This window comes from Mauremys reevesii, linkage group 4, assembly GCF_016161935.1.
Source record: "Mauremys reevesii isolate NIE-2019 linkage group 4, ASM1616193v1, whole genome shotgun sequence".
In the NCBI taxonomy this organism is placed as follows: Eukaryota; Metazoa; Chordata; order Testudines; family Geoemydidae; genus Mauremys; species Mauremys reevesii.
Window position 1 is genome coordinate 86228537 of NC_052626.1, and position 18608 is coordinate 86247144.

The 18608-nt window shown below is 42.6% G+C and overlaps 1 protein-coding gene across 1 annotated transcript; it reads left to right on the forward strand.

Annotated features, from left to right (window-relative positions):
• The first annotated feature begins 11793 nt into the window (after nucleotides 1–11793).
• LOC120403383 (P2Y purinoceptor 1-like) lies at nucleotides 11794–14645 on the forward strand. The gene is made up of 2 exons (XM_039534391.1): nucleotides 11794–11859; nucleotides 13665–14645. The coding sequence occupies exons 1-2, from the start codon at nucleotides 11833–11835 to the stop codon at nucleotides 14643–14645; spliced, it is 1008 nt and encodes a 335-aa protein (XP_039390325.1). The 5' UTR covers nucleotides 11794–11832.
• Nucleotides 14646–18608: the final 3963 nt, after the last annotated feature.

The following is an 18608-nucleotide window of genomic DNA, read 5'->3' on the forward strand; positions in this document are numbered from 1 at the left end:
ATAGACAAAGGGTCAGATCCTGGCTACATTTAATTCAATGACAAAAACACGTCATTCACTTCATTGGGTTCAGGACTGCACGCAAAGAGGGGTACATTGTAATAGGAAAAAATCATAAAAACTTGATTTTTGTTCAGTCATACAAGCACATGATGGGACCTTGCAGAGAACCTCGTCTACTGTTGTGACAGATATGGCAATGTCCTGCAATATCCCTGAAAAACATTATTGAATTAAGTTTGTTTGGAGTCCATGGTATTAAATGCAAAGGGTTTGTATTATTGTGGGTTGGGATGATCAAAGGACTATACTGAACAATGTGCCAGACAAGAATGGTCTTTGGGGACAATATGTATGAAGTGGATTTCCTGGGCAGGGCTGCCCAGAGGATTCAGGGGGCCTAGGGCAAAGCAATTTCGGGGACCCCTTCCATAAAAAAATGGAAATACTATAGAATACTATATTCAAGTGGGGGCCCCTGCGAGGCCTGGGGAAAATTGCCCCACTTGCTCCCCGCCATGAGAGGCCCTGGGAAAAATAAATCTTCCGCATCTCGGCCAAACCCAGTTTTGAGAAAACTTCTTTACAAGGTATGACTGGTTCTCAGCATCAGCTAATGCTAAAAGGCACTAAAAGTCATTAAAAGGGTTGGACAAATATTTTCCGTCAACTTTTTCTGGATCGAAAACTAGGGGTTTTTAAAAAGCAGAAAAAAAATCATGGACAATTTCTGATTTCCTTCAAAATTTGTTGTGGTTTTTTTAATTGAAAAGCTGAAATTAGTCTGCCAAAACCTAAATATGGTTTGGGGTTTCAGAAGTGTGTGGCCAAATATTTGCTGTTTGCTGTGTTTGATTGTTTAAAGAAACAAAAAAAAAATTCTGCTTAAAAAAAATCCAAAACTTTTGAACCACCTCAGCTTGTGACCAAATGCCTGAGCCCATCCAGTCAGAGATTTTTCCAGGTTTCTGATATTATGCTGGCTTCCTTGACTCATATCTGTCTCCATAACTTTGGGTTAATTTAGCTTAGAACATAAGAACAGCCATAATGGGTCAGACCAAAGGTCCATCTAGCTCAGTATCCTGTCTACCGACAATAGCCAATGCCAAGTGCCCCAGAGGTAGTGAACCTAAGAGGTAATGATCAAGTGATCTCTCTCCTGCCATCCATCTCCATCCTCTGACAAACAGAGGCTAGAGACATCATTCCTTACCCATCCTGGCTAATAGTCATTAATGGACTTAACCTCCATGCATTTATCTAATGGAAAAGCTAACAGCTTGGCTCTTCTGAAAGCCTCAAACTGCTGAATGAGCTTTAGGGTAGGGAAGGCTGTGTCTCCCAAACAGCCTGGCCCTGCCCCCTATCTGACCACCACCCACTTCCTGCCCCCCAACTGCCCGCCCCCCTCAGAATCCCTAACCCATCCTGTTCCTTGTCCCCTCACTGTCCCCCAGAGACCCCCCCCAACCACCACCCCAGGACCCCACCCCTGCTCCCTGTCCCCTGACTGCCCCGACCCCTATCCACCCCCTCCGGTGAGTCCTAACAGACCCTTGGAATGCCCACGATCTGATCCAACCCCCCGTCCCTGTCCCCTGACCACCCCCCAACCTCTGCCCCCTCCCTGTCCCCTGACTGACCCCGGGACTCCCTGCCCCTTATCCAACCCCCGGCCCCTTTCCCCCGGCTCCCCCCTCACCTGGAGCCTCAGCGCATCCAGGAGCATCCCTGAACAGCAGTGCAGCGTGGCTCCGGCGGGGCCTGAGCCCCTCCCCACTCAGAGCCGTGTGGTAAGGGGGCGGGGCTGCGAGCTCCAGTGGGGCCTGAGCTCCCTCCACTTGGAGTGGAGCTCGCAGCCCCACCCCCTTACCACGCGGCTCTGAGCGGGAGGAGCTCAGGGGCCCCGCCAGAGCCATGCTGCACCGCTGTTCAGGGACGCTCCTGGATGCTCTGAGGCTCCGGGAGAGGGGCGGAGGTGGGGTTGGGCCAGGGAGGGAGCTTCGGCCATTCTTGTGGGGGCCCCTGCAGAGCCCGGGGCCTGGGGCAAATAGCCCCATTTGCCCCCCCGCGGGCAGCCCTGTTCCTGGCATATATCTAGGAGGAGGTGTATAGAAATTCCTCCCTCTACCCCTAACTTATGTAAAACTCCCTACACCCTGTGAAGGGAGCCTTTGTCTGCTGATCACCTGTTACCTGAAGCCAAGATCAAAGGCCCAAGGTGTATAAAGGAAGACTGAACTATTCATGGGTGTGAGAGTTTTGACCTAAAGCTGTTATGAACTTTTAACCACAGATAAACCTCTTGGGGGAGGGGGGCGGTTGAAGGACTGACTCTTACCAGAGCCCTTATTGAAATTGGGCGTGGAATGATCTCTGGTATGTATATTAATATGCACATAGGTTCTTTTATTGTGTTAATACCTTTTCTCTGTAATGCTTTCACCTTAAGAATAAATGTGCTTGCTTATATGGGGCCGTGTGGTAACTTATAACTGGTAGCAATTAAAATGGTTTATAGTCTCTGGAGAGAAAGCAAAGCACAGACACTGGCCTCTTAGGCAGTATGGCTTGCTGGGGTATTGTCACAGTCCAGGGAAACTGCACTTGTATTTCCCTTCAGTAGTCCAGCTGCACAGTTCCCAGCACAGACAGGTTGCCTAAGGACACCTGCTTGTTTTCTCTTCAGAGATGATTAACAGGTCTGATTGCTATAGTTATAAGGTATCACACAGCACTTCCTATGCAAGCCTACTTTATTCTTAAGATAAAAAGCACTCCATGCCAAAAAACATGCTGGAGTTAACCACAGTCATAACATAGATTCTGGCAGGAGCAGTTCTTCAAACCCCCACTCAAGGGGGATTCCCTGGGGTTACAAGTTCATTGCACTATTGCACAAGTTCAGATCAGTACAAGCACTCAATCTTATGACACATTGATAGGCCCCAGTGTTTCCAACCGTACCATAAGGAGCAGGGGCCTCCTTGGACCAGGGGACCTGGCCGTTTGCTGGAACAGGAAGAAGACCATGAGCCTGTTTAAAACTAGGCTCTTTCTCCAAAAATTCTTTCTGTGTCTGTTGGTCCCTAGAGAATTCATTTTGAACTACTATATGTGCACTTCTCCATGGGAGTGGCTTTCAAGGATTGATAATGGAGGAAGTACATAGTGTTTCCCCATCTCCACTAGAGATGGTAGAATAACATACACAATTGCATTTTTAATGCCATGTACCCTAAAGGTATTAACTCTAGTTCAGTAAGGTTTAACTTTGTTCACTAAGGTTTAATTCCATAAGCTTTGTTCAAGCTATTACAGGGTATTGTCAGTCTATCATAGGGATATCACAGTGTAGGCCAGGAACCGTGCAGCCTGGAAAAACTCTGGTCAGGAGGGAGAGAGATGGAGGTCTACACCCAAGACAGGTGATGGCTGAGGAGCAGGAGCCTACAGAACATGTCCTTGGCAGCCCACAAGGTGGAGGTGCCCTGAACTGTGATAACAGCCCCGTACTGCCCCCATTAATGTAAATGGTAAATTTTCAATGAGGGAAAATATCAAAGCTTTTATTTACCTTGCATGATTACCAAATACCCAATAACAAGGGCTGCACTCAGAATATACCTCTTCTGTTTTAACACGGTACAAGAGGAGAAATAGTGCTAATGTTAGTTTTGTCAAGTGCACCTGTTTGTGGCTAATCAACGTTCTTCCTTTATGTTCCTCATTTGTCCTGTGCAAAAATGGGAAGGGCAGTCTCCATTTATTAGGATGTATTTGGATGCCTGACAGTACTGATGGACAAAATGTAATGAACTTATATTAAATATCAAGCAAATTCATGCTATACGTAAATTAATTGTAATTCAATTCTAGAAACGTAAGTGTCCCATTAGTAGGTATGTGGGAGAGTAGGTGCTCCAGCTAGGGTCTGGAAGGTAGCATGCTACATCATCAGAATCTGCACATTTCAAATCTGTCTCAAAATGGAATTCAGCAACACACTGAGAAGATGCACTTGGAAAATACCTTGTCCAAAATTAAATAGACACTGCATCTATAAAGAGAGGGGCTTTTGGACCTGACACCCTGAAAGGGTTGGAAGTCAAAGGCACAACATAAATTTTCAACAGTTGAACATCTACCCCTCTGTTTTTAAGTACTGTCTTGTTGTCCTTAAATGGTGACACTGAAACTTAACTATTTTAAACCAGAACAAAAACCTAATTACCTACTCTCAATTATGCCCATACATAAAATGCTTTATGAATTGCATTGCAATGGTTCAAGGCTGTATTTTGAGAAATCAGCTAGGAGACGAGTGGGATATGAAATTTGGCAAGGAGATCTCTACTTTGAAATATGCTTAAGAACAGTCATCTGCCCCAATAACTGAGTCTTCTTTCTTAATGAGAAATGATAGTCTAAAATATGAATTAAGTGAGTTCGGTTTCTTTAGCTGTTGGACAAAGCAGCGCTGCAACAGTTAACCAGGAAATAACACCTTTTTTGCCGAGATTACTAATTGACCTAGAGTTGTCATTTTGTAGTCAAACAGTCAGAGCTGTTGCTCGGGCGTACTATGCACTAACTGAACAGCTTGGGTCAGGAAAGGAATAGAAATCTGTATAGCTCTGCTCTTAAATGAGGAAAATCTATGGAGTATATATATGAACATAAACAGTTTATTATTATACTCAGGTGGATTTTTTTATATACTTTGTGATTTAAATTGGACCATTGCTGGCAGTAGGATACCAGACTAGAAAGGCCAATAGTCTGATCTGGTATGGTAATTCCTATGTTCCTAGGTACAAGAGCTCCTTGTGGAATCCTCTTTCCACTCACAGGGGCCAGCTGCTGATCTGGTACATGGTCAAATCCAGAGTAATCTCATTGACGTCCCTGGAGTTACTTCAGCTTTACACTGGTGTAACTGAAATCTAACCCAGCCCAGGATCCTTAGGTCCAGCTGCTACATTGTAAAAGCTATTAAATCAATAACAGCATATTTAAAGTAACGGCTGGTTACTTCTAGATGGAAAATAGCTACATCCTTAATGAGAACTATTAATGTAACATACCGCAAACCATGCTGAAAATGTACACTTTGCAGGGTCTGATTCAATTCTCATTTACATTGGTGTTAGTGAGGCGTAACTCCAGGGCAATCACTGGAGTTGCACTGGTGCAAAACTGTTGTTAGAGCGGAACAAACTCCATCCATATTGATCTACGTACAGTCAAGTGCTGGTATTGCACTGGTAACCACACTCCAATCTTTGCCTATGAGGACTCATTCCTGGCCTCCTAAAATACTATCACGAGATCAAATTCTGAGTTTACTGGTGGAAATCTGAACCAACCTAAGTGAAATTTAACAGTTACTCTCGTTTTACATCATCCTAACTAAGAGCAGAATCTGTCCCACTGAATCCCTGCTCCTTGTAGAACTTATTTACACAGGCCCATGTGATCTTCTCACATAAAAAAGAAAAGCCTCTCATATTGCTGAATCCCTTCTATGCAAACATTCCTGCTCCATCTGTTCCAGTCCCAGCAGCCACCTATTTTTAGCCTCGTGAACCCCAATATGCTACCCCTTTCCCAGCCAAGACAGGATTGGCATTTCTTACCTTTACACACAACCTACTTAACATAATAACCTTTAGAAGTCTTCACTGGCATCCTATTTCCAACAAACACATAGGGAGTTCGGCATAGGGAGATGGCATTGAAATATATTGGGGCAGGGACATCATAATTTCTACTGACATTATGTGCATTAAGTAGCTGGATCTTTTATAGAAGAGTCATGTTTTCCTCCCCCATCTCGGCATACCTGACATGCTTGCCATCAATGCTATGTACAGCAGCTAAACAGTCCTGCACTCAGCAACAAAAACCTTTGGTTCATCATCAGATTTTCCCTTATTCCATTTAGCTCTCATCACGTTGACCTTTGTTGATTTCCCGCAACTGTTGCTTTGTGCAATTTAATAGAGGAAAAAATGTTCCGGAAGCATAGACCATATGGTAGCTGACTCTTTGCATATATTTTCAAGAGTGGTTTGTGGAAAAGGTATAAAAATACCCCATCAGGAATGTACTAAAATGAAAGAACTGCTAGGAAGGTAGAGAGAAGTCTATGGTGTGTTGCCATATAGTCACCATGTAACACTTTGCTATCAGTGTCTCTTGAATAAACATTTCAGTTGACATTATCCCATTAGCAGAGTATCAGTAAACACTGCAGTGATGTAGACAGTTATTTGTTCCCAGGTATTGCCATGTATTCTAGAAACTCTTTGGGTAAAATCCTGACCCCACCTGTAAGAACCTGGGCCCAAGGGGATTTTGGTCTGTTGTCATTTCCACATCACCGTTGGAAACTTAGAGTAGGGGCTTTTAGAGGACCATATGCAGGTAGACTGTAGGCAATACCACCCACCAATACCGCCTGTGTGGTGGCCCTTCACACCCTAGTGATTGGCTGATGCTAGTATTTAGACCAGGAAGCCATTATGGGCAGCTGCCTGAGCAACAATGCAGACTGCTCCAGAATCTGCTCGCTGTAGACCCTAGACTCTGGCTTCTGACCGTGGTTTGTCCTTGACTCTGCTAGCTGCCTGCAACTTGGTGCCTGACCCTGACTTCTTAGCATTGTGAGCCGGCTCACTCCCATGCCTGCTACTCATCTCCTGATCACCATTTAGCGGCTGACTGGTGCAAACATGCTGCCCCTGGCCATCCCTAACACCATGAAAGTACAGCTGTGTGAATAACAGATTGGTCAGTTCAATGGCCATACCAAAACATCTAACTTGAAAAACAAAATTTGTTTCAGATTGAAAAAAAGTATTACATTTTGAAGATTTTTTAAAAAAATTCTTTTTAGCATAAACTTGAAGTACATTTTGACATGAAAAGTCTTTTGAACATTTTCTAAATGTAATTTTTTTTGTATTTGAAACAACATTTTGATTTTTTTTTGTAAATTGTAGGGGGAGTTAGACTGGATGGAGGTTTAAACCAAAACAATTCTGCAAATTCAACACATATTTGTGTTGACTCTTTCGCAGAAGATAACTAATAGTGAGGCAAATCAGAAACAAATACAAGAAAGTATTTCCTTACACAGCCCACAGCATTCACTGGCATGAAAATCACAGTCAAGTATTGTGGCTGGATTATTTAAAAAGGCTGGATTTTGCTACCAGTGAGAGCAGTTATATTTTTTGCATAATAAATTAAACCTCATGCTGCTAGATGCAAGCTGCTAGCATAGAGAAGTCAGGAAGGATTTCCTCCTTTTTTGCATAGCACTGCACTGCACAGCTGGTTATGTGCATCAGGAAAGATTTGGGACTTTCTTTGAAGCAATGTAAGAGAAAGGATGCTAAACTCAATGCGCTAGTTTGCAAATCCTATAGGCCAGATCACACCCCTATAACTCTGCTAGTGAAAGAGTTCTCCAGGCAATTTCCACTTCTCTATTGGAAGTAGGATTCAGGTGTCTCTTTGACACTGTCTTCTTGCGTCCTTCCTAATGGACATTACAAAGAGGACTCGCTATTACTGATCCCAGAGAAAGAGCAGTTTCACACGATATACTTGCTGAATGTAGCTCATTGGAACACCTAGGCACAAAGAGGAGAGTTAAAGGCACCATGGCAGCCTTTAATTAAGATGTGACATTGATAAAAAAGGGTATAGCCATTGTTTGACCTCACTTGTGGTTTGTTCTTAAATTGTTCAAGAGACGAAATAACCAAAGTTTAGCTATATTTATTAGCGAAAAACAAAGCAGTACAACATGAAAAGGAGATATACATACCGCCTTATGAAAAGGAGATACAGGAAGAAATTCTTATCTCACAGCATGATTTAGCTACGCAGAAGGTGTACTTCAATGATACGCATTTCAACTAGTAGTATTTATAGTATGATTTTTACAAGTTACAAAGCTCTTTACATTTCACTAAAATCCAACCCACCCGTTCTTTAACTTCTTGTTTTGTGTTCTGTGGTTTTTCTTATGTAGTTCCCAAAAAGAGATTCCAAACTAGCTGGGTGTAGAGGTACATTCTAACCTGTGCTAGACACACCGCTCATATAACTTGGTTTTGACAGGCTTCCTATTTTCTAATGACAAAACTGCCTTCAGCATTGCAAATGCTGTGGGATACTTGACTTGGGTGAACAAAGGTGTGGAGAGTGCATGATACGTTCCATTAACATAACTTCCCAAGACATATCTCTAATGACTATTATATTAATATCATGTACCCACATAATACCCATTAATGTGGTGCATACGACACTTTCCATGTATGTATTGGCTAACCGATACGGAACAGTGGACTTGATTGTCACCATAGGATAACCACCTGCCATTTACACATGAACACACAGCAACAAAAATGTAGTTATAAAGCAATGGCTTCCTCTTTGTTGTGACATAAAATGGAGGGCCAGATTAGATTAAAATGTATGAAAAGCCATGGGAGGAGACTTTTTACTTGAAAAGCTTAATGAAGAATCCATTATGGAGGTTACCCCAAATTGTCCCATTAAGGGAGAGGTAGGAAGGGGTGGTATGTTCCCCCACACACATAAGAAAGCCACTTTTAGACCTGATAGATCCCAAAGGACCCACACGGAGACCCTATACCTGCATAGTGTCTCTGGCCCCCATAACACATTTCCCCCCAGTACCAATGGGTTGCACTGTCAGGAAACCCTCTAGCTTCAGCTGCCCAGTGTCTCCTGGTTGGACATAGGGAATCTGCTGAAAGACACATACAGCTTGTGGCTGTGTGGGGAACAATGTGCATCAGACCCAGCCTCTGATTCTCCTCTCTTCCCCATGTGGAGCCCAGACATTGCAATACTCTGTCTTCAGCCACTTGATTCACTTTCTGCATTGTTCTACGCAGGGGTGGCTCTAGACATTTCGCTGCCCCAAGCAGGGCGGCACGCCGCGGGAGGCGCTCTGCTGGTCGCCGGTCCTGCGGCTCCGGTGGACCTCCCTCAGGTGTGCCTGTGGGAGGTCCACCAAAGCTGCAGGACCAGCGGACCGTGGGACCAACGAGCCGCCTGCCGCCCTCCCGGCGACCGGCAGAGCGCCCCCCGCAGTGTGCTGCCCCAAGCACACGTTTGGCGTGCTGGGATCTGGAGCCGCCCCTGGTTCTACTCTGTGCTCATTCCTATGCACTGCCTGTCACTTGGCTATAGCTTTGTAGACATGACCATTTATTTTGCTCTTGCTGACATCAACCATTTTGTTCACCTTTCACCAGAGGTTAACCAGAGTTTCTGGCCAGCTATGTTCCTCTGGCAAGCTAGCAGTGCACTTGACACAGGACTTCTTACTTCTGGCCATAGCTAATACATGTGAGCCTTTACTGTTTCCAGCTGAGCAGTCTGTGTGGTAATGTGAGGTTAAATGCCGAGCAGCTGCATTTGAACCAGAAGGTTGCTTCCTGTTCCTGGGAAATGAGTGTGAAGGTTTGGAACTGGAGGGCTGGGCAACATGTTCCCATGGGATTGTGGGCAGACTCTGAGCTATGTCCACACTGCAAAATGTCTGACCCACTTGCCTAGCAGGGACCATGGGGATGAGTCCAGAGGGGTTCCTGGCCCAAGTCACACTCATTTCTGTATGGACAAAAGGGGAGCTTGGGCTTAAACCCGAGTCTGAACTCAGTCTTAGTGTGATGGGTAGACACCCCTTCCCCCACCCAACACAGTCACAGAGCTCAAGCTCCAACCCAAGCCCAAATGTTTACACTGCAGTTTTATAGCTCTGCAGCCTGAACCACACAAGACTGATGTAGCTGACAGGCCAGCCAAGGGAGTTTTATTGCAGTGTAGACATACTCTCGGAGCCCCTTTATGCCAACTGGCACAGGGTGCACCCAACACACTGTCTTTATATTATTTAGCCAAACAGTGTCGTGTAAGGTATATAATAACTGGTGACATGGTGGTTATTAATATTATTGTGTACGGTTAGTTTGTAAAGAAATATGTATGCGTGCAGGAACTATATTCCTAAAATATGTTCAGCCCAAGAATTCCAAGGAAAGCAAATAAACAGTCAGAAGCAAAAAAATGTTGTTTCACCCATTTGCCTGTGTCGCCGATGTAAATTGAGCAAGGTGAGGCCAGAGACAATGGAAATACATTTACATGTAAGATAAAAACCGTGATTAAGCCAATCAAAAAAGCAAATTGACCAGAGGATGAGGAAGACAGCATGGCATCTACCAGCAGGGGACAGAAACTTTGTCTGGATTTACTTTGTAAATAATACAGTTTGAAAGTTTACTGGACTATAAAAGGAAGGGGAAAGAACTGCTTAGTTATCCAAAGGGGACAACCCCCTCTGACTCTGTTAGAGTTGGATCCTCAGGCCTGAAGGGCTGGAAATGCTGCAAACTTGATGTAAGTGAGAAAACTTCTTAGGCAAAGATTGCAACTTGCTAAAATTGAGTTTTAGTCACTAGACAGATTGTTTTGTGTTGGCACCGTACCTGTTTATTTTTCTCTTGCTTAGTATCACTTAAATGTCTGTTCTTTATTATTAAACTTAAACTTAGTGTTACTATAAACCATCTCGGTGCTGTTATATTGAGTTAAAATGTGTCTTCAGTTAAACTGAGAGACTGGAGTGCTCACTGTCTCTTTGGAGGCAGCAAACAGTCATTTCTGTGAGTGTCCAGTGTGAGGGACTGGACACTGCAGAGAGATGTTTCTGAGGGGGAAACAGGTTCACTGACTGCTAGTCTTCACCTTGCCTTGCAGGTAACAGAGGGTACGTCTTCACTACCCGCCATATCGGCGGGTAGCAATCGATTTCTCAGGGATCGATATATCGCGTCTCATGTAGACCTGCCCAGAGTCTCTCCAAGTATGCCGGTGAGGCAGACAGGGAGCTGACACACAGTCCAAGCCCCAGCAAAGCATATGCCTTGCTGAGCCAGAGGGGTAACACAGTGACTCACTGTTCTGGCTGTCCTGAGGAAAGAGTCACAGCTGGTGTTATACTTATTGCTGCCACAGTGATTATATTAGAGAGAGAGAGAGGGAGAGAGACCTTGCAGGAAATCAAAACAGAAATGTAACAGAAGTGCTCAGAAGGTCATCAGCTAATCATGTGAAGGGAATGACCTCAAAATTAAAAGTCATTTTGAACTTTATGTTAATGAACCATGAAGGGGAGGGCAATTCAGAAAACACTTGCAGTGTGAAGACTGATTATCTGGGCAACGAGGGGAAACTGAGGTGGTACATCCAAACTGAGGCAGTGGATGGATTTGAAGCCAGACAAGGTAAGTCCCTGCTTCAGGGACCAACAGAATGCTTGTTATCTTATGGCCAGGAGGAGGTTTTAAATTCAAACTACAGTCTGGCAGTAAATCACTCTTTTCTTCTACACAAAATAAGACAGAGGAGCCAACTTATGGATAATGAACAGGAAGAATTGAAGCTGGGCATGCATAGAAAAGGCTGGTTGTGGGGAAGGTGGGGTTGTTTTTTGTTTTTGCAACTAGCAGCTGAAAGAAATTAGAATTTGGAACAATACAGAAAATCTATCTTGACTCACTTTCAGCTTTGGGAAAAAAACACTTCAGATTTCCACCCAGTGTAATCTGATACCTGCCTATATATGGAACACCCTCCCCTCCTCCTGTGCAGATGCAAAGCCATTATATCTGTGATATTATTCACACATCTGTCATGTCAGGGAGCCGGGCAGTTACCTTAGTAAGTGGGTAATTACAGGAGTAAACAGCTATACAAAACAGAACAGTATATGGGATGAGGATGGGGAGAACACCTGGCCAGGTAAGTGCTTGCCATGTCTCTCTTTTTTTGGGGTGGTGGTGGTGGTGTTCATGATTTCATATGAAGCTCGATGTGTGAAGTTTCCTAACTCAGAGTTTAAGTACAATTACGCTAGTCCAGGTAGTCATGGGCAATTTTGGGACTTTATAGTTAACTACTGCAAAAGGTATCCACAGTTTATAGTTCTTAGCACAATAAATGAAGTAAAGAAGCTACACTATCATCAAAGCAACACTTTCTTTGTTCCTTTTAGACAAACAGATTTTTACAACTCATTTTAGAATCTCTTCCTTGCAGTCCTGATACAGTATGGCAGGTGGTTGTAAATTAATGAAAATAGAGCACAGTCCACAAAACATACAAGAAATGGGCGGGTTGAAGGGGGGGGATAATTGTTTCAGTCTTTAATATTGTACATTTAACTCAAGTAGATCATTTCTTATGATAAGAACTGAGGTTTAGTTTGATTTTTAGAGCCAGATTTTTGCATAATAGTATCCATTTCTGTGGGCATTGAATAATTGTGGATTCATTTTGTCTCTGCAATTGTGTACTTCAAATCAAGGCTTTTAGATGGCTAAGTGAATCAAAAGTTGAACAAATTATGGCTGACTGAATATTTGGTACTTAATCCATCTGGCCAGAATGTGATGTCTGTACTCATGAGGAGCAATAATTTACACCAAAGGGATTCCCTTTGAAATCAGTGTGGCTAGCTGTGGATTAACATACTTCTCAATGTGTGGAAGGGTATCATAGTTGAGCCCCTAGTCATTTGTTACTAAGGACTAATTTGAAGACTGTGCCATGAGTCTGGATTGTCATCTCACACAGGAGTTACTCCGCTGAAATCAGTGAGGTTACAGTGGAATAAGAGGAGAATAAGTTCGCAAATCTTTTTTCAGGAGACTAGTGAAAAGTCCATTCCAGAGGTCCTGGTCCCTCACTAATTTTTCTGGGACTTGTCTCTCATCGATGTGAGAGAGGATAAAATACAAGTTCGGGATTGCAGATAGCTGGAGTCCCCAGGGATTCTTTTCTAAAAGATATAGTCACAGCCAGGGGAACAAAAGACCATATAGAATGACACTTGTTGATGAAGCAGACCTTCTAGATCTCAAGTCTTGCTGGTGACTTGAGTGTACAACAGTGGATGATTACTTTATTAAGTATATTTTCACTCTTTTTCTCTTCATTAACTGTCTGCTCACAGTTTTCTCAAATTTATTTGCTATTCAAAATTGTAATTTCTGTGAGTGCATTTTGGTCCATAGCTCCTTTCACAAGAAGATAGTTCATTATGGGTCTCTAGTATATGAAATTCAAGCTTTGTTGACTAGTTTTTACTTGGCATATAGGTTACACTGCATGTTTTTGGCCCCTGATTGGTTGAGCATAACTTCTAGAAACAGGTTTTGGTGCAGATAGTCACAGCTATAAACTAAAAATGTGTTTGCGACAATTGTGCTCCAATATTTGCTTAAAATTTGCTATTTCTGGGAACACTCCCACCAGCAGACTAGTTTGCTTGGAAGTTCACAGAAAGCAAACACAACATGGATATGAATTCACTGAAATGAATACTAACAAATACTTTTCATTTTGGCCCTGCTCTAGCAATGAAGAGTCAGAAAAACAGGATTAAGTCCACTGAAGTCAGTGTAGTTACATCAGTGTACATGACAGATGAATGAGCCCTGGAGTTACTATTATGGGCATCAGGCATCTCATTTTGGATATAACAGACTTTATTCAGTTTATAATGTTGAGCTTCAGTGAAACCAGTTTGCTTTGTATTTGGACAGAAAGCAGAGGCAGACTTCTGTGGAGGTGCTGGCACCATTCTAGGCACCATCCAGAGGACTCTCATCCCAGGGACCTTCCTCTTTATCCTGGCTGTGGGACTAACTTTGAACATGCCCGTCATCTGGATCCTCATGTTCCGGGTGAAGCGCTGGAACAGGAGCACTATTTTCCTTTGTAACTTAGTTTTGGCTGACATCACTTGGATCTTAACCCTCCCCTTTCTGATCTACTACCATCTGAATCAGCTGCATTGGATCTTTGGAGATGCTCTTTGTAAGATTACCAGGACAATTTACCATGTTTCCTATTACTGCAGCATTTACTTTGTCACTTGTCTGAGTGTGGATCGCTATTTGGCTATAGTGCATCCGCTAAAGTCTCTGTGGTTGTTAAATAAACAACAATCACTACTGATTTGCCTCTCCATATGGGCAGTAACTAGCTTGGCCAGTGTGCCAGTCCCCTTCGTTGCCAGCACCCAGATATGCCCAAACAACAAAACTATTTGCTCTCTTTATGTATTTTCCAGCTCCACCTATATAACGCTTCCCTTTTCCATGTGCTGCACGGTGGTTGGCTGCTTGCTGCCTTTCATTGCTATCTGTTACTGTTATTGCAGCAGTGGCAGGACACTGCAGAAGACTGGCCTTCATCACTTTCAGAAAAGGGATAAGCTCACCAAGCTCATGTACTCTGTTCTGATAATTTTTGCACTCCTTTATTTCCCTTACCACCTGTCAAGAAATACCTGCATCTTCTTAAGAGCATTGTGGCCCAATGGCAATAGGTCCATTGAGCATGCAGACACTGTGTTCCTTGTAGAGGTAGCAGTGTGTAGCCTTAATACTTGCATCAACCCTCTCTTCTGTTTCCTGGCAGGAGGGGATTTTCGAGACCAGGTTTGCAAAATAGCCTCTTCTTATTGTCACACCAAAACCTGGAAGAGTCAACGGCAAAGGACATCTGTGTACCCAGTATAACTCCATTCCCTCACAAAACTAATTTTGTCAAGCTGAAAATTAGGGCAAAATTTTAGTCCCATTGAAATCAACAGCAAAATTCCATTGACTTCAGTTGTCAGGAGTTCACTGTTTATATAGTACCTTGGAGATGCTATGATCTTTCAGATTTGTAAGAACCAGTAACTTGGGAAATGTAATTCTGGAGATGTGGGAGATGGTTATAAGCAATAAAATTATTCAGGAAGTCCCAGAGTCTAAAATTTGTGTGAATCCTGGTTCCATTTTATTCAAAACACCAAAAGTTAAGGAGGTAGTGAACAGAGCTGGCTGGAAAACGAACTTAACATCACAAAAAGTATTACTATTTCAAAAGGTTCAAAACTGATCCTTTTTTTGGTCCAAATTGAAAATGTTAACAAAATGCTTACTAGCATTTTTCACTTACCACAGCCCCCATTGTGATGAACAAATGTGTTTGTTTATTTAATCTTGTTTTCAATTTTGATAACATTTCAATAAAATTTTAAATACTTTTGATTTTTTTTCAAAAATATTTTAAAAATGTAATTTTTAAATGAAAACAAAGTTGTATGTTGACAATGTTTCATAAATTTTGTTTTGAGAAAAGCCTATCTTGCTACAAAAACTTTTCACTCAAAAAATAAAATACCTTGGGTATAAGAAAATGTCTGCTTCTGGCAATGATTTCAAAGGTTAAGGGGAACAGATGCTTGCATTATTTTGCTCATCTTAGAAAGTAGACAGGTTTCAGAGTGGTAGCCGTGGTAGTCTGTATCAGCATAAACAATGAGGAGTCCTTGTGGCATCTTAGAGACTAACACATTTATTTGGGCATAAGCTTTCGTGGGCTACAACCCACTTAATCAGATGCATGGAGTGAAAAATACAGTAGGCAGGTATATATATTACAGCACATGAAAAGATGGGTGTTGCCTTACCAAGTGGGCGGTCAGTGCTAACGAGACAATTCAATTAAGCTGGAAGTGGCCTATTCTCAACAGTTGACAAGAAGGGGTAATACCAAGGGAAGGAAAATTACTTTTGTAGTGCTAACAATGCCAATGCAATCAAGATGGCACATTTCCAACAGTCAACTTTCTTGATCCTCCACCAATTCTACCTCATGAATAATCTACAATTTCTCCTTTATGGTTCCTTTGCAGCTACCTGGATTTACTCCTTGTGCAGATTCCCCCTGTGCTATAAGGCCATCAGAAAAATCAGTGGATTATGATAATACCTTTTGAAGCTTATTCATACCAAACATATTGTGCTGGATAACCAGTCATAGGCCAGCTTATTTCTCTAAAAGGGTATACTGAAACACTGGGAGATACCAGGTGCTTGGATGCAATCAGGAACTGAAAAGCTTAGTTTACACTATCTTTCTTCCTCATCCACAGAGACCAGAATGGGCTTGATTCTGATCTTCCTTACACTGACATAAATCAAAGGAATTACACCAGAATGAAACTGAGATCAAAGTGAGATCAAAATCAGGCCCAGGTGATTCGCAATCCTTATCAGCCACTCGTTAATCATTTTCATTTTAAAATGTTTATTAGTTGCTTTACATCTTTCCATAACCCTTTATGAAACAGCAAAGGATTCATTAAGAAAAAATCTTGGAGAAGAGGGTGAAAGAGGCTAAAATCTCAGATGACGGACTCCTTAACTAAATGGGACACATTAATTAAGAATGAATAAAGCCTCATTTTCAGAAGCACTGAACACCCAGAGCTCCCACCGATTTCAGTGGGAGCTCAGCACTTCTGAAAAATCAGGCCATAAAACTAACTAGAGACAACTTCTGCTTCTAGAGTGGCATTCACCCACATGCAGGGTGCCCGTACCTGGCCTTTTGCACCACTTTGCTCCTTTACAGGGAAGTGGAGCATGGATAGAATGGCCATTCAGGTGGCTCCTATTCCAATATGTGCCAAGGAGGGGTTTCATGCTGGCATTCAGATAGCTTGGGAGTAGACAGGGAATGAGAGAGTGGATCAGCACTTGTGAGGATCCAGAACCCATGCCTAAGGGCTAGCGAGACTCTGCTTTCAGCCCCATAGACTGTCCATAGGTTTGGAAAGGATTTCCAGTCCTTGCATCCCTGAGGAATTCCCTGCATAAGCACTAATGCTCTCTAAGGGCATGTCTACACTACCCACCCGATTGGTGGGCAGCGATCGATCCAACGGAGATTGATTTATCGTGTCTAGTCTAGATGCGATGAAATGACCCCTGAACATTCTCCCATCAACTCCTGTACTCCAGCGCCGTGAGAGGCACAGGCAGAGTCGATGGAGGAGCAGCAGCAGTCGACTCACTGCGGTGAAGACACCATGGTAAGTTGATCTAAGTACGTCGACTTCAGCTACATGAATAACATAGCTGAAGTTGCGTAACTTAGATTGACACACCCCCCCGCCCGCCAGTGTAGACCAGGGCTAAGAAGATTCCATTACATTTAAGGCAGTACTTAGCTTCCTGTAGTTGAGTCCCAACAGAGAAATTTGCAGACTTTCTTATAATTCCCTCCCTTCAGTGCCCCACCAAATCCTACTATTTTTCTCTCACTTGACACACACTCCCATTACCATTCAGGATTTATGACTTACTCACCATGCTTCTAGTCAAGGAGGACTGATGGGGGCTCTCTGTTAATACTGCTTCTTAACTTCCTGGAGGTGGGGTGGCTTTTGAATAACAGGCAATTGATTTATTAAGCTTTTTGGAAAAGAACAGTCAAGGCACAGTGTATGTGTGAAGTTAAGATGCCCATGCAGACTGAGACAGACTGCAGTGCTTGATACCTTAGGTGTAATGCTAACCAGATGTGAAGGTACTTCTGGATGATTTATGATGCATACTGATGAGGCATGCACCATGCAGAGGGTGATTAATATTCTTGTCATAAATCATAAAAAGCAGGCATCATGCTATGAAAATCTGTGGAAGCAAAGAAACCAACTCAGTTTAGAGGGTGACATAATATTAGACTGGCTGGACTCATGGATTCAATAGAGATCTTTAGCAAGATAAATTGCCTCCAGGGAATGGTGTTTCCATGAACTACAGGTGCCTCCCAGTAGAAGAGAGTGTGAAGGTGAACACAACCATGCAAACAGAAAGGATTTTTAGGAAGTATTTGCATCCCAGAAATTCAGTGTAGGAGTTTGTGTCTAATGAAAAACTTTCAAATTAGTGCTAACAAGAAGTCAAAACTTTATTATTGGCCTGATTCAAAACTCACTGAAGTCAATGGGAGCCTTTGCAATTAATTCAATGGGCTTTGGATTGGGCCCTTTGAAAGAAGCTGACAACAAAAAGTCATGAATATCTGACAACATGCTCAGTGTGAAAGGAACTGGTGGTCTCCAATTCTTAGTAGACAAGTGCTGTGTCACAATTGGCTCTAATTGATACCAATATTGGGAGGCTGAACAAAGAAAATCAATCTTCTGCTGGTGGCATCTGACTCAGATAATGAAAATGAACATACATTGGTCCACCCTACTTTGGATGGTTATTGAGCAGAACCCATAATCAGCATGGACACATGTCCTCTGGAATGGTGTTTGAAGCATGAAGGGACATATCAATCTTTAGCGCATCTGGCATATAAATATCTTGCAACGCTGGCTACAACAGTGTCATGAGAACGCCTGTTCTCACTTTCAGATAACATTGTAAACCAGAAGCGTGCAGCATTATCTGCAAATATAAATAAACTTGTTTGTCTGAGTGATTGGCTGAACAAGAAGTAGAACTGAGTAGACTTGCAGGCTCTAACATTTTTGAATGCAGGGTTTTTTTGTTTTTTATTTACATAATTCTACATTTTTAAGTTCAACTTTCATGATAAGGAGATTGCACTATAGTACTTGTATTAGGTGAATTGAAAGATATTTCTTTTGTTTTTTTACAGTGCAAATAGTTGTAATAAAAAATAAATATAAA